At 40.5% G+C, this 15584-nt stretch overlaps 2 protein-coding genes across 5 annotated transcripts in view; one reads left to right on the top strand and one right to left on the bottom strand.

The window, feature by feature from the left end:
- The window catches only part of CCDC25 (coiled-coil domain containing 25), a 32913-nt gene extending 23418 nt beyond the window's left edge, over positions 1 to 9495 (bottom strand). Inside the window, exons 1-3 of one of the 3 annotated variants that reach the window (XM_055577803.1) lie at positions 9287 to 9495; positions 4010 to 4057; positions 783 to 822 (exon numbers count right to left, since the gene is read on the bottom strand). In XM_055577803.1, coding sequence (XP_055433778.1) covers positions 783 to 822; positions 4010 to 4057; positions 9287 to 9449 — 251 coding nt within the window. In that variant the 5' untranslated portion in view covers positions 9450 to 9495. Of the gene's footprint in view, positions 1 to 782; positions 832 to 3969; positions 4058 to 9286 lie in introns of those variants that run through there. The other 2 variants (XM_055577802.1, XM_055577804.1) reach the window with 2 other exon arrangements.
- Positions 1 to 15584, top strand: part of ESCO2 (establishment of sister chromatid cohesion N-acetyltransferase 2) — a 188122-nt gene that overhangs the window by 148369 nt on the left and 24169 nt on the right. The window contains exons 2-4 of one of the 2 annotated variants that reach the window (XM_055577796.1): positions 11938 to 11969; positions 13318 to 13378; positions 14129 to 14954. In XM_055577796.1, coding sequence (XP_055433771.1) covers positions 13326 to 13378; positions 14129 to 14954 — 879 coding nt within the window. In that variant the 5' untranslated portion in view covers positions 11938 to 11969; positions 13318 to 13325. Of the gene's footprint in view, positions 1 to 11811; positions 11970 to 13317; positions 13379 to 14128; positions 14955 to 15584 lie in introns of those variants that run through there. The other variant, XM_055577795.1, reaches the window with a different exon arrangement.

Here is a 15584-nt window from a genome sequence, read left to right as displayed (position 1 = left end):
CTACGTCAAGGTAACCCAGGTTGAAAATCTGCCCTGGAATGCAGATTAACTCATTCGTTTTTTGCATGCCTCGGAATGTTTCCAGGATTAATGGTTTATGAACTGGAACAGGTCTTGAAATTTAGGGCTATGCCAGCTCACATCAGACCTCAAATAGCTTCTGGAAGTACTAGTCGATCACTTCCAACAAGACATTAAATCTCAAGATTATTAATATTAAGAGTGTTGAAATGGGTATCAGGCATCTGTAGACACCAGTTCAGTAAGTGCACCCCGGGAGACGTAGGCTGAATGTTGGAAATTTCTCTTCCACTTACTTTTTTTCTTTTAATGTCAGGTAAAAGGCTGTTGTGAATCGCCTCTCATAGTGCATCTGAATATGTAATCATTTCTCTGCAGGTATGTCTGCCCCAAACCTTACAGCAGGTAACTACGTAACAGATATAATCATTCTTATCTCTTGCGTGCAGATCTGGAGATCTCTGGGGCCTCAGTGTGGCGGTCTCAGCCACCTACTCTGAGGAGACACACAGGCGGTAAAGGCAAGCCTAGGTTCTGAAGACCTTTGCAGTCAGGCCTGAGGTCCATCTCTGAGGCCTCCTTCCCAGTTAACGTGGTACTTATAAGCGAAGGGTGCTGGTGGTCAGCTTTTTACCACTGAACAGTCATAAACAAATGGCAAACCATGAGTTGTAGTTTTAATCACAGGAGTCAGGTGGTTGGCCAAGTCTCAGAAAGTAAATAATGATCTGTAAACAGCAGAACCAAAATTTGTTACCTACCAAATATCTTCAGGCCAGCCATATTTTATCAGATCTTCATCTGCAGAGACAGAAGAGAACAAAGAAAAGGAAACAAATAAGCAACAAGATATACTGTTCAGCACAGAGAAATACAGCTGTAGTAACTTTAAATTTTATTACTTTGTAAGAACTTTAAATGGAGTACAATCTATAAAAAAACCTAATCACTATGTTGTACATATGAAACTAATATAATATTTATTTTTAAAATTTTAATTCTGTTTTAAAATTATTCTTTGGTTCTTCTTCTTTTTTTTTTTTTGCTATGACATACAGCTTTCAGGATCTTAGTTCCCCAACCAACGACTGAACCCAGTGCTGAGTTCTAACCCTGGACTGCCAGGGAATTCCCTAAAGTAATATTTTAAATCAACTATATGTCAATAAAAAATAAACATTTTTTAAATAAAACAAAAACTGTTCAAAAAAAAATTTTTTTTAATTTTCCATCATCAACGCCTTTTTGAATTGCTCTTTTCTTCATTAAGAGAGAGAAAAAGTTTTGTGGAAAAGACTGGTATTTTTTCCCTTCCCAACTTACAGTAAACTTTAGCATATTTCACTTAACCTTCTTTTTTTAAAAACACTTTTAACAGTTTTTACAATTGAACAATTATAATCATGAAGCATTTGTTCAAAAGGTGAAGTGAACAAAGGTGAAGTATTTGTTTATATTGCATGCTTTTTTTTTTTTTTTTAATTTTAGCCACACCACATGGCTTGTGGGATCTCAGTTCCCCAACCAGGGATTGAACCCCGGGCCACAGAAGAAAGTGCAGAGACCTAACCAATGGACTGTCAGGGAATTCCCGTGTGTGTATATTTTATTTCAATATATACCTCCAATGAATCATATCAATAATTAGTAATTAACTGTGTTTAATACAGAAGCATTACTTGGTATTGATATTATATAAAAAGATAAAAAAAGGTGAACAAAGTGATTCACATATATGATTTAAAATGTACTCAAGTATAATCTATCTAACTTGAATGAGGTATTTATTGTCCAGAAAAGCAAAAAGATGCTAGAGTACCCTCTCGGATGAGGGCACTTTAAGCAAATGCATACACCTTAAGTTTTCTGAAGGGTTTTCTGTAAGTGCAAGTAAAAAGTTGAGCAAACCTCCAACAAATAATCAGAAAGATGAGAAAAAGGAAATTATAAAAACTTCTTTTCATTTGGGCAATGTCTGGCTCCCTGGTGACACCTGCTGGCTAATAAAGAACACATCAGAAAGCTTTTTTTTACTGAAAGTAAACTGTCCAACTTAAAATTCCTTTTTGTTCCATCCAGTCCTTTGTCAGAAGTCATCAAGACTATTAGAAGTAAAGGTGATGTGCTAAGCACAGTAGAGAACATAGCACCTGAAAAACGTAATATCATTTTAACAGCAGACTAGGAGAGTGGATGACTCTAAAAGTACCTGGGGAAAAAATGTTCTACACAACAGATTTTTTTACCTACATATACTTTAACAACAGTGAAATACCACTCCAATGGGGTCCGGGTAGAATCTAAATTTACATCCGGAGGTGTAAACTCTGTATCTAGATTTACATCTATAGAAAGAAATTCCTACAACTGAGGTTTAAAGGATTCCACAATCTAGCCAGTCCACTTTAACCCACTCCTCCAAGAAGCCTTCTCGGCTCTCCCTGATCACATTTACTCTCTGTATGTCTGCTGTTAATATTATCTCATTTTGCATTGCTTTTGTTTAACAGACTTTATTTTTCAGAGCAGTTTTAGGTTCACAGAAAAACTGACCCCTATTCTGATCCAACCCCTTCATGGCAAACAGATGGGAAAAATGTGGAAACAGTAACAGATGTTATTTTCTTGGACTCCAAAATCACTGTGGACAGTGACTGCTGTCATGAAATTAAAAGATGCTTGCTCCTTGGAAGAAAAGCTATGACAAACTTAGCATATTAAAAAGCAGACACATCACTTTGCCAACAAAGGTCTGTATAATCAAAGCTAGGGTTTTTCCAGTAGTCACATACAGATGTGAGAGTTGGACCATAAAGGCTGAGTGCTGAAGAATTGATGCTTTCAAACTGTGGTGCTGGACAAGACTCTTGCAGAGTCCCTTGGACTGCAAGGAGATCAAACCAGTCAATTCTAAAGGAAATCAACCCTGAATAATCGTTGGAAGGACAGATGCTGAAGCTGAAGCTCCAATATACTGGCCACCTGATGTGAAGAGTTAACTTATCAGAAAAGACCCTGATGCTGGGAAAGCTTGAGGGCAGGAGGAGAAGAGGGCAACAGAGGATGAGATGGTTGGATGGCATCACCAACTCAATGAACATGAGTTTCAGCAAACTCCAGGAGATATAACTGTGCCTTATTGCTCAGTGTAATACAGGGAGGTAACAGCATCCTCAGTTACATTCATCAGGAGGATGCGATGAGAAAATTTACCCAGGACATTCATGGATTACAAGGAGAAATATAAAACTCAAGTTTTAATACACTGCACACTGCTTCTCCATTAAGTCACACCCAGAGTCAATGGCATAAATTCATTATAAGGAAAAAACTGTTTAAAAATGAGTTATGCTATACGGTTTTTTTCTCTTGGCTAGGATGTGATAGTCTTGCTTACACTGAGTCTGCTTATGATTATAGCAGGGTTCAAAACAGTTGTATAGATCTGATTTATAATTATATTGTTATATAACTATCACATCATCATAATTATAATGTTATATACATTTTATGTGATAGCTGTGTCTGTGTGTGTGTATATATATATATATAAAGATATAGATATATGTGTGAGAGTGGTCAAGAAAGCTTCAAAACACTGTTCACATTTCAACTCAAAAAGAAGCCTCAAAAAAACCAAGATATGTTTCTCAAATGAGGTAAAAATGTACAGAAAAGGATCTTTGCAAAAGTCTAAGCCACAGATTATTTTTATTTGATGAAAACTAGCAAAGGTTAACTTCTGATTCCTATCACCCATAAATCAAATGATACCACAAAACTATGTAAGTTCCTAATCAGTAACAAATGGTCTAATTCTCTCAATTACCACTTGATACAACTACATTATAAGAAAATTAATCATTTGGAATTCCTTCTAACGGGTTATAGTAGTTAACTGAAAACTCATCCAACAAACCATGGAGAGAATAGGCAATTAACACTTACCTGCTGGAAATTTCAAAATCAAATGCTTTTGAAAACTTACTTTCATATTTATCCTTTCCCATGTAAATAGTGTAAGCAGACGAGTTAACTAAGACAAAACAAAAACAAGACATAGTTAGATAACATCATTACAGACACACCTATTTGGTGGGAAAAACAAGGGACAAATGCTTATGACCGGTTGGCAAAACATGGATGGTAGGCCAAATCCAGCCTTGTTTTTGGACAGCCCTTGAGCTCATAATGATTCTTACATTTTTAAAGGGTTGAAAGAAGCAAAATGAAGAAGAATAAGCTAGAGAGACCGTATGTGGCTCACAAAGTCTAAAATACTGACCATCTGTAAAACGTTGACCAACCCTCTTAAAAATGGCTGCCTTCCTACTTTCTCAGGGAGGTAGCACAATGCAATTCTAGTTCCATCATCTACTTTTGCCTTCTTCTATATATATATATATGTATATATATATATATATATGTTTTTGTGTTTTTTTCCCCAAAAAACCACCCAAACTCATCACCTCAACCATTTAAAAATAGGTTCCTATACCTAGGTAAGGTTTATCTTCCATGATTTGATTTAGTTACATTCCAGGGCTGCTGCAAATCATACCTGGCTCCCTACCACATTCAGGGGAAACATGGCTCTCAAGCTTCTTCTCATCAGTGACACTGAACCCTGTTTATAGAATCACCTAATTTTGCCCCAGCTCCACTTAAGACCAACCAAATCCAAATCTCTGGGGATTGGGTTTTTTTTTTTTTTTTAAAGATCTCTTTTTATAGCGATTTCTAATGTGAAGTCAGTGTTAACTCCTACCCTAAATCAAACTGGATATTCCGGGTATGGCTTACCTTAGAAATGACATTGGCTTTTCTCAGCTAGTGTGTTTTGCTGTGGGCTCCTCCATCTGCAATCAGTTAGGTTTTGAAATCCTAACTGGGTCCTGAGTTTCTGAGCTAGTCTACCAAAATCTGTTAGACCCCATTTGGATCTAGACTCCTGAATTAACAGCCACTGGGTCTCTGTCTACAAAGCCTGGCTGACAGGTGTTAAGGTTGGGCTAGGTGGTCTGCTGGTTGTCGCTCCAGAGCTGGAACTACTCTATTAAGTGGACCTCTGAACTCTTTCATTTGTAGATTCGTAAATTCAGCGTTGCCTGTACTTTCCGAATGAAAAGCTCCTTAAATGATCAAGCATAGTTGCCCTTCTTGGGAACAGAAGACTTCCAATTCCTTTAGTGAGCAGTTATGATGACTACCATCCATAATTACTTGGAAGTAGTTGAGAGAAGTTTGAAAGGAGAGAATGTATGTATTGACTAGTTGACAGAGAGATCTGTCTATAATTATTATATTATCCTGATAAGCCCTTTGCATAGCTTTGGACAAATACCAACTGCAGGAATACAACTAAAAAGTGTTTCAGATGTTCACTTGGGGCGCTATTATATTTGTACACCCTTTTGATCCTATAATGTCACCACCAAGAGTACATACCCTACTGATTAACACTTCACCAAGCAATGAAGCTCTTCATACAAACTGAACAGGCGTTAATTAAGACTATAGAACACATAAACAAAATGCCATGGATCCATTAAAAAGAGTAGGTGAATAACTAGCAGAACAGTATTTCTGTGTTATCTATAAACAGTAAGATTCAATATGTAAAAAAAAATAATAATTGTACATATAAACATGCTTACATATGTTTCTAATACACACACCCATTTTCTTTATACTATGGAAGGATATATATATATATATTTAACTGTTAACAGTGACCTTACCTACTTGCTTAAAAAATATATAGATGGTTTTTGTGATCAGAAAAAAAGGTATTTTTTTTTTAAATGATTGAAGTAAACAAAGCTGTCTCTGCAGGGCAAGCTAGCTAAGCTCCTGTCAAGAGAATGACAGATGATGGATGGCGGACCTATAAAATGAGGTGGTTAATAACATAACTGCTACAACCCCAAACTGAGGGGCATTCTACAGAATAATTTTTCAACAGTGTCATGAGAGACAAAGACTGAACAATTGCTCCAGATCAGAACTCCAGAGAGCAATGAATGACAACAGAATGCAACAACTGATTTGCAGGTTTCTTTTGTGATAAATTCATTACTAGGACTCTGATGAAAACTGGATATAAGTTGCTGACTAGGTAATAGTACCACTGCAATGCTAATTTCCTAATTTGGATAGCGAACAATGTCTTCTGATAACAGAATATTTTTTATTCTAAGAAAAATACCCTGAGGTATTTAGGGGTAAGACACAACTTATAGATGGTTCAGGAAAGGAAAAAAAAAACCTGGGAGTGTGTTTGTGTGTGTGCAGAGAGACAGAGTGGGGCAAAGGGAGATGGAAAACGTGGAAAAAGAAGAAAGGGGAAAAGGAGATAAGGCATATGTGGTAAAAATGTTAGAATTTGGGGAATCTGAGAGAAGGCTATAAAGGAAATCTTTTAATATTCCTGTAACTTTTCCGAAAGACTGAAATGTCAAAATAGAAAATAAAATTTTTTAAAAAGAAGCATGACTTCCGAGTAAGAAGTCTGAATTAAGCTCTCCTCCGTGGCTTCCCTGATAGCTCAGTTGGTAAAGAATCCACCTGTAATGCAGGAGACTCCTGTTTGACTCCTGGGTTGGGAAGACCCCCTGGAGAAGGGATAGGCTACCAGTATTCTTGGGCTTCCCTTGTGGCTTAGCTGGTAAAGAATCTGCTTGTAATGTGGGAGACCTGGGTTCAATCCCTGGGTTGGGAAGATCCCCTGAAGAAGGGAAAGGCTACCCACTCCAGTATTCTGGCCTGGAGAATTTCATGGGCTGTATAGTCCACGGGGTCACAAAGAGTCAGACATGACTGAGCAACTTTCCCTTTCCATGTTAGAGGGATAAAGGAAGAGTAAACTGAATTATTCTAATACTCTTGTAACTCTCACCCAAATAATGTGATTAGTATGAGAAATAATTGTCTTGAAGACTCCTGACTCAGGTGTAGCAATTAACCCAACTTTTGAGGCATTGTGATAATTTCATAATTTACAGAACCATCTATATTGAGAAGGACACTGGTAAAAGGTACTAAAAACATAAGTGAACTTAACGCACTAATGTGCAGGAATCCATAAATCAGAGGGTCTTGAATTTGACACTGAAAATACAGCAAGGTTATTGTTTTCTTAATCTATTATGGGAGCATGAAAGAACAAGCAGATTTTAATCAGAGATACTAATTTTAAAAGAGAAGGCAAAAATTTTCTACTGCGATTTCCAGCCCACTTTTTAAAAAAAAAAATGGGGGGGGGGGGTTTATTGCAGTAAACCATCAGTTGATTGAAAAGCTTATCTATCTATCTATCTTAAGTCATTTCCTGAAGATTCTGTATGTTCAAATTGTTTTCCATACTGGAATATGTAAAAAATTTTACTACTATATTACTCTGCAATTTTAAAAGCTGCACAATTGTAGATTTATTAGACCTAAGAGGCCAAATATTTTTCCGACAGGAAGCAGTTCTGATGCTGCAATGGAAGCCAATGAGAAAAAAATGACCCACAAATCAACTGAAGCCCTCTGCTCTATTAGGGGCATCTCCATATATATGACTGGCACTCAAAGAATTTAGAATTGCTTTAAGAAGAATAACGTAGCCTGTGTAAAATACATTTAGTACCTATATGCCCTGCCTCGGGCTTCCCAGGTGGCTCAGTAAAGAACCTGCCTGCAATGCAGGAGACATTGACCCCTGGGTCAGTGAAGATCCCCTGGAGAAGGAAATGGCAACTGACCCCAGTATTCTTGCCTGGGAAGAAGAGCCTGGCAGGCTACAGTCCACATAATCTCAAAGAGTCAGACAGGAGTTAGCAACTAAAGAAGGACAACAACATGCCCTGCCTATATTTGTCATTCCATTGTTGGACTTGTATGGATAACTATGTTGTCAAGGACTCTCGTGAGTGGAGAAGCTACAAAAAGATGCTTCTGTTATATTATGACAGAAGGGCAGAACAGGACAGACAGCAGATAAAAATGCAATTAGGAGCTTAGAATGATTTTTCAGGCTAGTTTGAATTTTGTTTCTAGTAATTTTAATAATATGGATAAGAAAAAACTAAGTCCACGAAAACAGAGAAATGGCTTATAGCACACTGTGGAAGCCTAACCTATTGAGAAAAATGAGATGTGACAGTGTGGCGGAGTAGCAGAGGAGGGGCTCTGTGAGTTACAACTTTCCTGGGCTTCAACTTTCTCATCTCTAAAGAGCAAGTGCCACCCTGTTCAAACCCACATAGCCACTATTGCTAGTTTCACTTAAATTTCACCTTTAACAAGTAGGCAGAGAGTAGCAATAGAATAGAGTGTGCTAGAAGTCAAAAAATAGCATTCATTTATTCAGTAAGTATTTATTGAGTTCCTATTAAGAGCCAGGCACTATGCTAGCGGAACAAGGAGAGCCTGTACCTGCCTTCAACGGGCTTACACTATCTCAAGCAGACAAAAGTTTAACATCATATGTTAAATGCAATGCTGAACGTATACATTGTGTTAAGGGGATTCCCCCAAGAAATATACCTAAGCAATCCTGGGGTGGGAACAAGGAAAGAAAGGCATTTGGAAAAGATAGGCGAGGGCTGTCTCTGGGGAGGAGCAGCTAACTAGGGGGTTGATTTAAGGCAGAGAGAAAAATATAAGTAGAGAAACGAAGACACCGCAGTTCCTGGGGACTAAACACACCCTTTTCTTGCCTGCCAAAGACAAATCAGAAACTATCATGTCACTTTTCAAAATCTGGGACATTAACTCTGCCCAATGAGTGTATGTCTCGCCACTCCCGAGTCTTTCGGTAGCATCCAAACCCAATAACCCTTTCCTGGAAGGGTAAGGCGCACTTTCTGTAAGGCAGAGTTGTTGGCAGGTGTCTCCTTTCTTACCAGAGAGCAGCAAGATTAAATGTTACTGGGGTGGGTGGGGAAGAGAAGACTTCACGATGGTACTGTGAATAAGTCCACAAACTGCCTATTTCAGGTAGCGACAGGTCTTTCTGATTGAGGGAAAAGAAGACCGACCGGAGGCAAAGAGAGCACTGGGGATGGCCCCTCTACGCTCCCTCCCCCCAAACCAGGCACTGACGAGGGGGCACACTGGGAGGACTGGGACGGACACGGTGGAGAGACCATCAGGACGAGGGAAGAGGCACTCACTGCCGAGAAGGCACTTAAGGACCAGGCTAGCGGTGGCCTCGAGGTCTCGGCTTCGGAGCCCCACAGTCAAGATACGGACCCGGAAGGTCTCGGCGACCACTCACCGCTACTACTGGTGAAGTAGAACACCATGATCCCAGCGGCGGTGGGACAACTACAGCGCCCAGCAGCAGTACTCAAACTTGGAAGCTCAGGATACCGGAAGCGCGGAGGCCGCGTTCCCCGGAACTGCTCCACGCACTTCCGGCTGACGTCGGGTCGCGTCATAATTAGCCTGTCGCCGGCGCCATCCCCAATTCTGCTGAGGAGGCGGTGTCGGCGCGCTCGGAACTCAATTTATTTAGGGGTCAAAGGGAAGAGGATGGAGGCAGGAGGATTGGTGGGTGGAAAACGATGCGGGGAACTATATTAAGAGAAAAATGCCACTGTCTGGCTTTATTTTTAGAACCTCCACCCTGTGGGCTATCAGGTTGGTTTCATTTGCCGCTTTTCACCCGCATCTGGGCTGCCCGAAAGTAGAAACCTTGTGCCTTCTTCACGGCTACGCTTTCACTGAACTAATCACGGTACTTGGAACTTAGTATAGAAGCTCATTAAATTTTAAATGAACCCAAATTCCTCCACTATTTTCATTCTAGCTCCATCACTTGTTGGGCACTTTCGGTTGCTGCACTTAGCTGCAAAATGAGTATGAATGGAGCGGTTAATAAACAGGTTATTTTGCCAAAGTTAAGTAAGTTAATAGGTGTAAAAGGTTTAGGACGTGGTGAACACTCTAGAATTAAAGTTAGTTTCACCGGAGGCAGTATGCCTCTCTGCGTCTGGACTCGTACTGTTCCACCTTTAAATCCAAGATCTGCCATCTGTTACCTACGAGGCTGAGGGGACCTCAAATCTTCCGGCTGTAAAGTGGGAATGATCTGACTCAGTTCCCAACAGCACTTCGCTTTTACCTAATTATTTCTATTATCTTCTTATGTGAAGTTAAGCGCATCACTTAACTGAATTTTTTTAGAACTAAGAAATGTGCCAGAGAGTGTACTAGGACGTGGTACACAAAATAACGTAGCTAATAACAAACGAGTGCTTTAGGAACTTTTGGGCTTTCCAAAGAAAGAATCTACACTGTCCTATGAATAATAATTGTTTTCAGGCCCTCAGTTTTATTCTCTATAAAATGGGAATGATGGTACATATCCCATAGGCTGTGGTGAATGAAATAAAACATTCATGAATACCTGGCATGTAGATGTTACTGCCGTGATTTAATTTTTTATTTAACTTGAATTTTTTTTTTAAATTGCTTCACCTAACATCACTGCTGCTGCTGCTGCTGCTAAGTCACCTCAGTCGTGTGCGACTCTGCAACCCCATAGACGGCAGCCCACCAGGCTCCCCGGTCCCTGGGATTCTCCAGGCAAGAACACTGGAGTGGGTTGCCATTTCCTTCTCTGATGCGTGAAAGTGAAGTTGCCCAGTCGTGTCCGACCCTCAGCGACCCCATGGACTGCAGCCTTCCAGGCTCCTCTGTCCATGGGATTTTCCAGGCAAGAGTACTGGAGTGGAGTGCCATTGCCTTCTCCCCTAACATCACTAGGGAAAAAAAAAAAAAAAGTAACCATAGCTCAGTCGGTAAAGAATCTGCCTGCAATGAAGGAGACGTGGGTTGGATTCCTGGGTTGGGAAGATCCCCTGGAGAAGGAAATGACAAACCACTCCAGTATTCTTGCCTGGAGAATCCCATGGACAGAGGAGCCTGGCAGGCTACAGTCCATCAGGTTCCAAGAGTCGGATACGACTTAGCGACTGATTGCCAGCATTATAGCTTCAAATGTGAAAAGTAACTTGAGAATCTTCAGTTCAGTTTAGTCGCTCAGTCGTGTCTGACTCTTTTCGGCCCCATGAATCGCAGCACGCCAGGCCTCCCTGTCCATCACCAACTCCCGGAGTTCACTCAGACTCACGTCCATCGAGTCTGTGATACCATCCAGCCATCTCCTCCTCTGTCGTCCCCTTCTCCTCCTGCCCCCAATCCCTCCCAGCATCAGTCTTTTCCAATGAGTTAACTCTAGACATGAGGTGGCCAAAGTACTGGAGTTTCAGCTTTAGCATCATTCCTTCCAAAGAAATCCCAGGGCTGATCTCCTTCAGAATGGACTGGTTGGATCTCCTTGCAGTCCAAGGGACTCACAAGAGTCTTCTCCAACACCACAGTTCAAAAGCATCAATTCTTCGGCGCGCAGCCTTCTTCATAGTCCAACTCTCACATCCATACATGACCACAGGAAAAACCATAGCCTTGACTAGACAGACCTTTGTTGGCAAAGTAATGTCTCTGCTTTTGAATATGCTATCTAGGTTGGTCATAACTTTCCTTCCAAGGAGTAAGCTTAGGCTGCTATTAAAAAAAAAATCTTACAGCAAGTGACCTCAATATATCGAGTACCAGAGAACGTCTTCATTCTGCGGAAAACTACAACTCCCAGAATGCACCTAGGTAAGGCCTCCAGAAAGGAGCCCGGCGCTGCCCAAGGGGTTCTGGAAGACGTGGTTTCCACCAGGGGAGAGGTTTCAGTCATGCAAGGGCGGGAGACTCTTGGAGACCACCTCCTGCGAGGCGGGGCAAGCGCTGGTGCACAACCAATCGTCGAGCCTGCCCTTGGAGAAGCTGCGAAGCGGCGAATCGGAACGCAGCGGTTTCCGCCTGGACTGGCGCGCGAGAATTTGAATACAGTGGGGGACCACGGACTCGGCTGAGGAGAGGAAGCCTGTCTGAGGTGCTACCAGGTAAGTGCTGCGTGGGGCCGAGGCGTGATGTGGAAGAACCAGGGGACCAGGAGGTTCTGTGGAACGTGGAGGTGAATGTCAAAGGAAGAGAGCTTTTGCTCGGTGCTTGGCGCGTTCTAGGCTGGAGACCAGAGCTAGCGAGCTGGTGTACGCGCTTCCAGGTCTCCGGGTTTCCATCTTTCTGACGCTGAGTTTTCTTGCCCTTTTGCCCTGACAGCGTGTGGGGACAGGGTCGCTTTTCTCTCCTGTCTTTCCTTATTCAGCCTCAGAAAGATCTTTAAAGCTGCAGCTCGACACGAACTTCCAGAGACTCGGGTCTTTCTGTATAACTTGAAAGTTATGCTTGTGTATTAAAAATACACTTGATCCGAAAGGAAGGGGAAGGGAAAATTTATTGAGCAACATACCATCTGCTCGAGAGTTAACATGCGTCATTGTGTTTATTCCTCGCAGCCTTAGGAGGTCAGAGTATTTTGTAAATAAGAAAACAAGCGGCTCCTCAGCTAGTAAAATGTGAGAGAATTATGCTTCCCTGTTTTCTTGCTGGCTTCTGATGAAAAAGTTAGAGATGGTCTCTGCCTTCATTGTACCTGCAGCCTGTAGGGAAAGACCGTCAAGCCAAAGACGAGAAAATACGCAAAATGGATACCAAGGAAGTGCGGGGTGGATTGGAAGCCTAGGGCGAGAGCATCTAACAGCCGGAGGGCTGTTGGGATTTGGGGGGAGGCGGGTGGTGAGGGCTATGGGAAGGACAGCTGCCCAGGATATAGAGTGACTAAACTTGAGATGAATTCATCAGGCTGTTGAAGTCGGGAAAGTGTGTCCTGAAATGGGGTAAAATCCTTCCTCTTTGGTAGGACCATTTTCCAGCTTGAAATTTGTACTGTTCTTCTTAAATTAAATTGTACTGTCTCTGCTTAATTAGTGGGGGGGCTTTCCTGGTGGCTCAGACGGTAAAGTGTCTGTCTGCCCACAGTGCCGGAGACCCGGTTTCAATCCCTGGGTCGGGAAGATCTGGAGAAGGAAATGGCAACCCACTCCAGTATTCTTGCCTGGAAAATCCCATGGATGGAGGAACCTGGTAGGCTACAGTCCATGGGGTCGCAAAGAGTTGGACACGACTGAGTGACTTCACTTTCTTTGTGAGGTAGTGTTTTGTTGAGGTTTTTTTCCCTTCATGCTTTAAACCTTTATCAAAGTAATTTGTTTTTAAAAAAAAAAAACTTTTTTTTTTATCTTAATGGACCATCACCCATCTGAGAACTGTTTCAGTATTATAAATCGTAGTTTTGATATAGCAATTTTTATACACATTGGATTTATTTGGTTATTGTTCTGTTGTTTTTAGGAGTTAGGATGTCAACTTTAACGCCAACAAAAAGGAAGCAGTGCTCTTTGAGCCAGGACATGTAAGTCTCATCCTGAGTGGAAATTCTTAAAAAAATCTACCGTCTTAAATTTTTTTTATCTTCTCTTCTATGTCTAAATATTTCCATTCTTTCATTTCTTACTCCTTGTAGTTACAGTAATACTTTATATTCTAATTCTAGTCTGGAAATAATATAAGCTTTTATAATTAATTCTTTAGTGCCTTTGGAGGGAATCAGAAAAAGGGCTGTTACCTATGTTACCTGTTACCTTGGAAATATGTGTCAGAGCTTTTATTACCTTACTTCCTTCTGCTCTCTTATGTAACATTTAACATGCTGTTTTGCATATAATAGGTGATCATCCTATTATACACAGCAATCCTAGAAAGTTGTGTACTCTGTGTATGTTATACCAGAGATATAAATTACAGGCCCTAAGTGGTCAGTTTATTGTGTATAGTTAATCATTTTAGGGAACTTGTTTCAGAGTATATGGCCAAAACTTAGAAATAGGTTTTAAAACACTCATACACGCACACACATTTCTCAAAGCTTCTTTGTAAAGTGTTTTCACAAACATTATTGGGGTCTTAGTTTTGAAAAATACTCAAATACTTTGTAAAGACAGAATTTGAGAATTCCTACTGCTAATCTAGTAGTGTATGTAGATAGATGCTTTTGGAGATATATTTTTAATATGCCTTCCAGGTGAAGTTGTTTATTGCTTAGTAGTAAATTGACATAAAAACCGAACCAAAATAACTATCAATGGACTGTTTCCTTTCATAGCCCATTATCAGATATTCCATCAAAGAAATTAATTTTGGACTTCACTGAAAATGTATTTCCATTACCTAATAAAAAGCACATTTGCCAAACCAGTGATAAAAATGAAGGAAAGATTCATTGCTCTCAACAAGGCCATTTGATTTCAAGTCCACTCAAAACAACTACAAATGGATTGCCATCTGCAAATAAAGGTTCACCATTTAAATCTTCTGTGTCTGCTGTATCCTTTTACAACAAAGATAAGTGGTACCTCAATCCACTGGAGAGAAAGCTGATAAAAGAGAGTAGATCCATTGGTCTAAAAACTAATAATGAGGATAAATCGTATTCCTATATGACAGAAAAAATGCAAGGAAAACCAGTCTGCTCCAAGAAGATGAACAAAAAACCACAGAAGAGTTTAACTGCTAAGTGTCAAGTGGGATATAAATGCATCAAGCCTGTATCAAAGAATTCTAAAAATTCCAAGCAGTACCGAGTGACCTATAAGCCAACTGTGGAGAATAATTGTTCCTCAACTGAAAATAATCTGAATGCTCCTCGAGTTCTAAGCCAGAAGGTCAAACCACAAGCTACCCTCCAGGGTGGAGCAGCTTTTTTTGTTAGTAGGAAAAAGCCCACATTGAGAAAATCATCCCTGGAAGATAAGCTGTTACTGGGACTCACCCAGAAAAATAAATCAGAAGTTATTGAAGAGTCTGATGGAGAGACTGTCAATGAAAGAAGGTTTGAGACAAGGCAAGCGCCAAAGTGTGTGTTAGTAGAAAAAGAACTGAATGTTGAGCTGTTGAGTGAAAGAAGTAAAAGTGAAGAGAAATTAATAAAGGTAAATGGAAATTCATAGCTTCTAAAACTAAGTTGGCTCTCTCTGTATATAGTGGTGGTGGTGGTTTAGTTGCTAAGTCGTGTCTGACTCTTGTGACCCCATGGGACTGTAGCCTGCCAGGCTCTTCCATCCATGGTGTTTCCCAGGCAAGAAGACTAGAGTGGGTTGCCATTTCCTTCTCCAAGGAATCTCCCCAACCCAGGGATCGAACTCCTGTCTCCTCCATTGCAGGCAGATTCTTTACTGACTGAGCTACCAGGGAAAACCATATCTGTATGTATGTAAGTAGGTAAGTATGTATGTGTGTGTGTAGCTAGTCCCTTAAAATGAAGCTCAGAAAAGAAAGAAATGTTGCCGAGAAATCATCATGTCATTTTAACAAGACTGTCTCTTCATTATCAAATAGACATGGAGAAGGTTAATAAGATGAGAAATGCAGAAGACCCCCCCTCAATATACACACATGGATTGAGAATTAATTTTAGCTTGAGTGGTGCCCCTTATTTTTTTAATTGGCATGTATCTATATACAGTGAATTGTGCAGATATATAGTCTGAATTTTGATAAATTCACATACCATGTAACTAAAACCCCTATCAAGATACAGTTGTGTGTTTTTTTTTTGTCAG

The sequence above is a fragment of the Bubalus kerabau genome, chromosome 4 (assembly GCF_029407905.1).
Source record: "Bubalus kerabau isolate K-KA32 ecotype Philippines breed swamp buffalo chromosome 4, PCC_UOA_SB_1v2, whole genome shotgun sequence".
Taxonomy (NCBI): Eukaryota; Metazoa; Chordata; class Mammalia; order Artiodactyla; family Bovidae; genus Bubalus; species Bubalus kerabau.
This window is presented reverse-complemented; position numbering and strand designations above follow the sequence as displayed.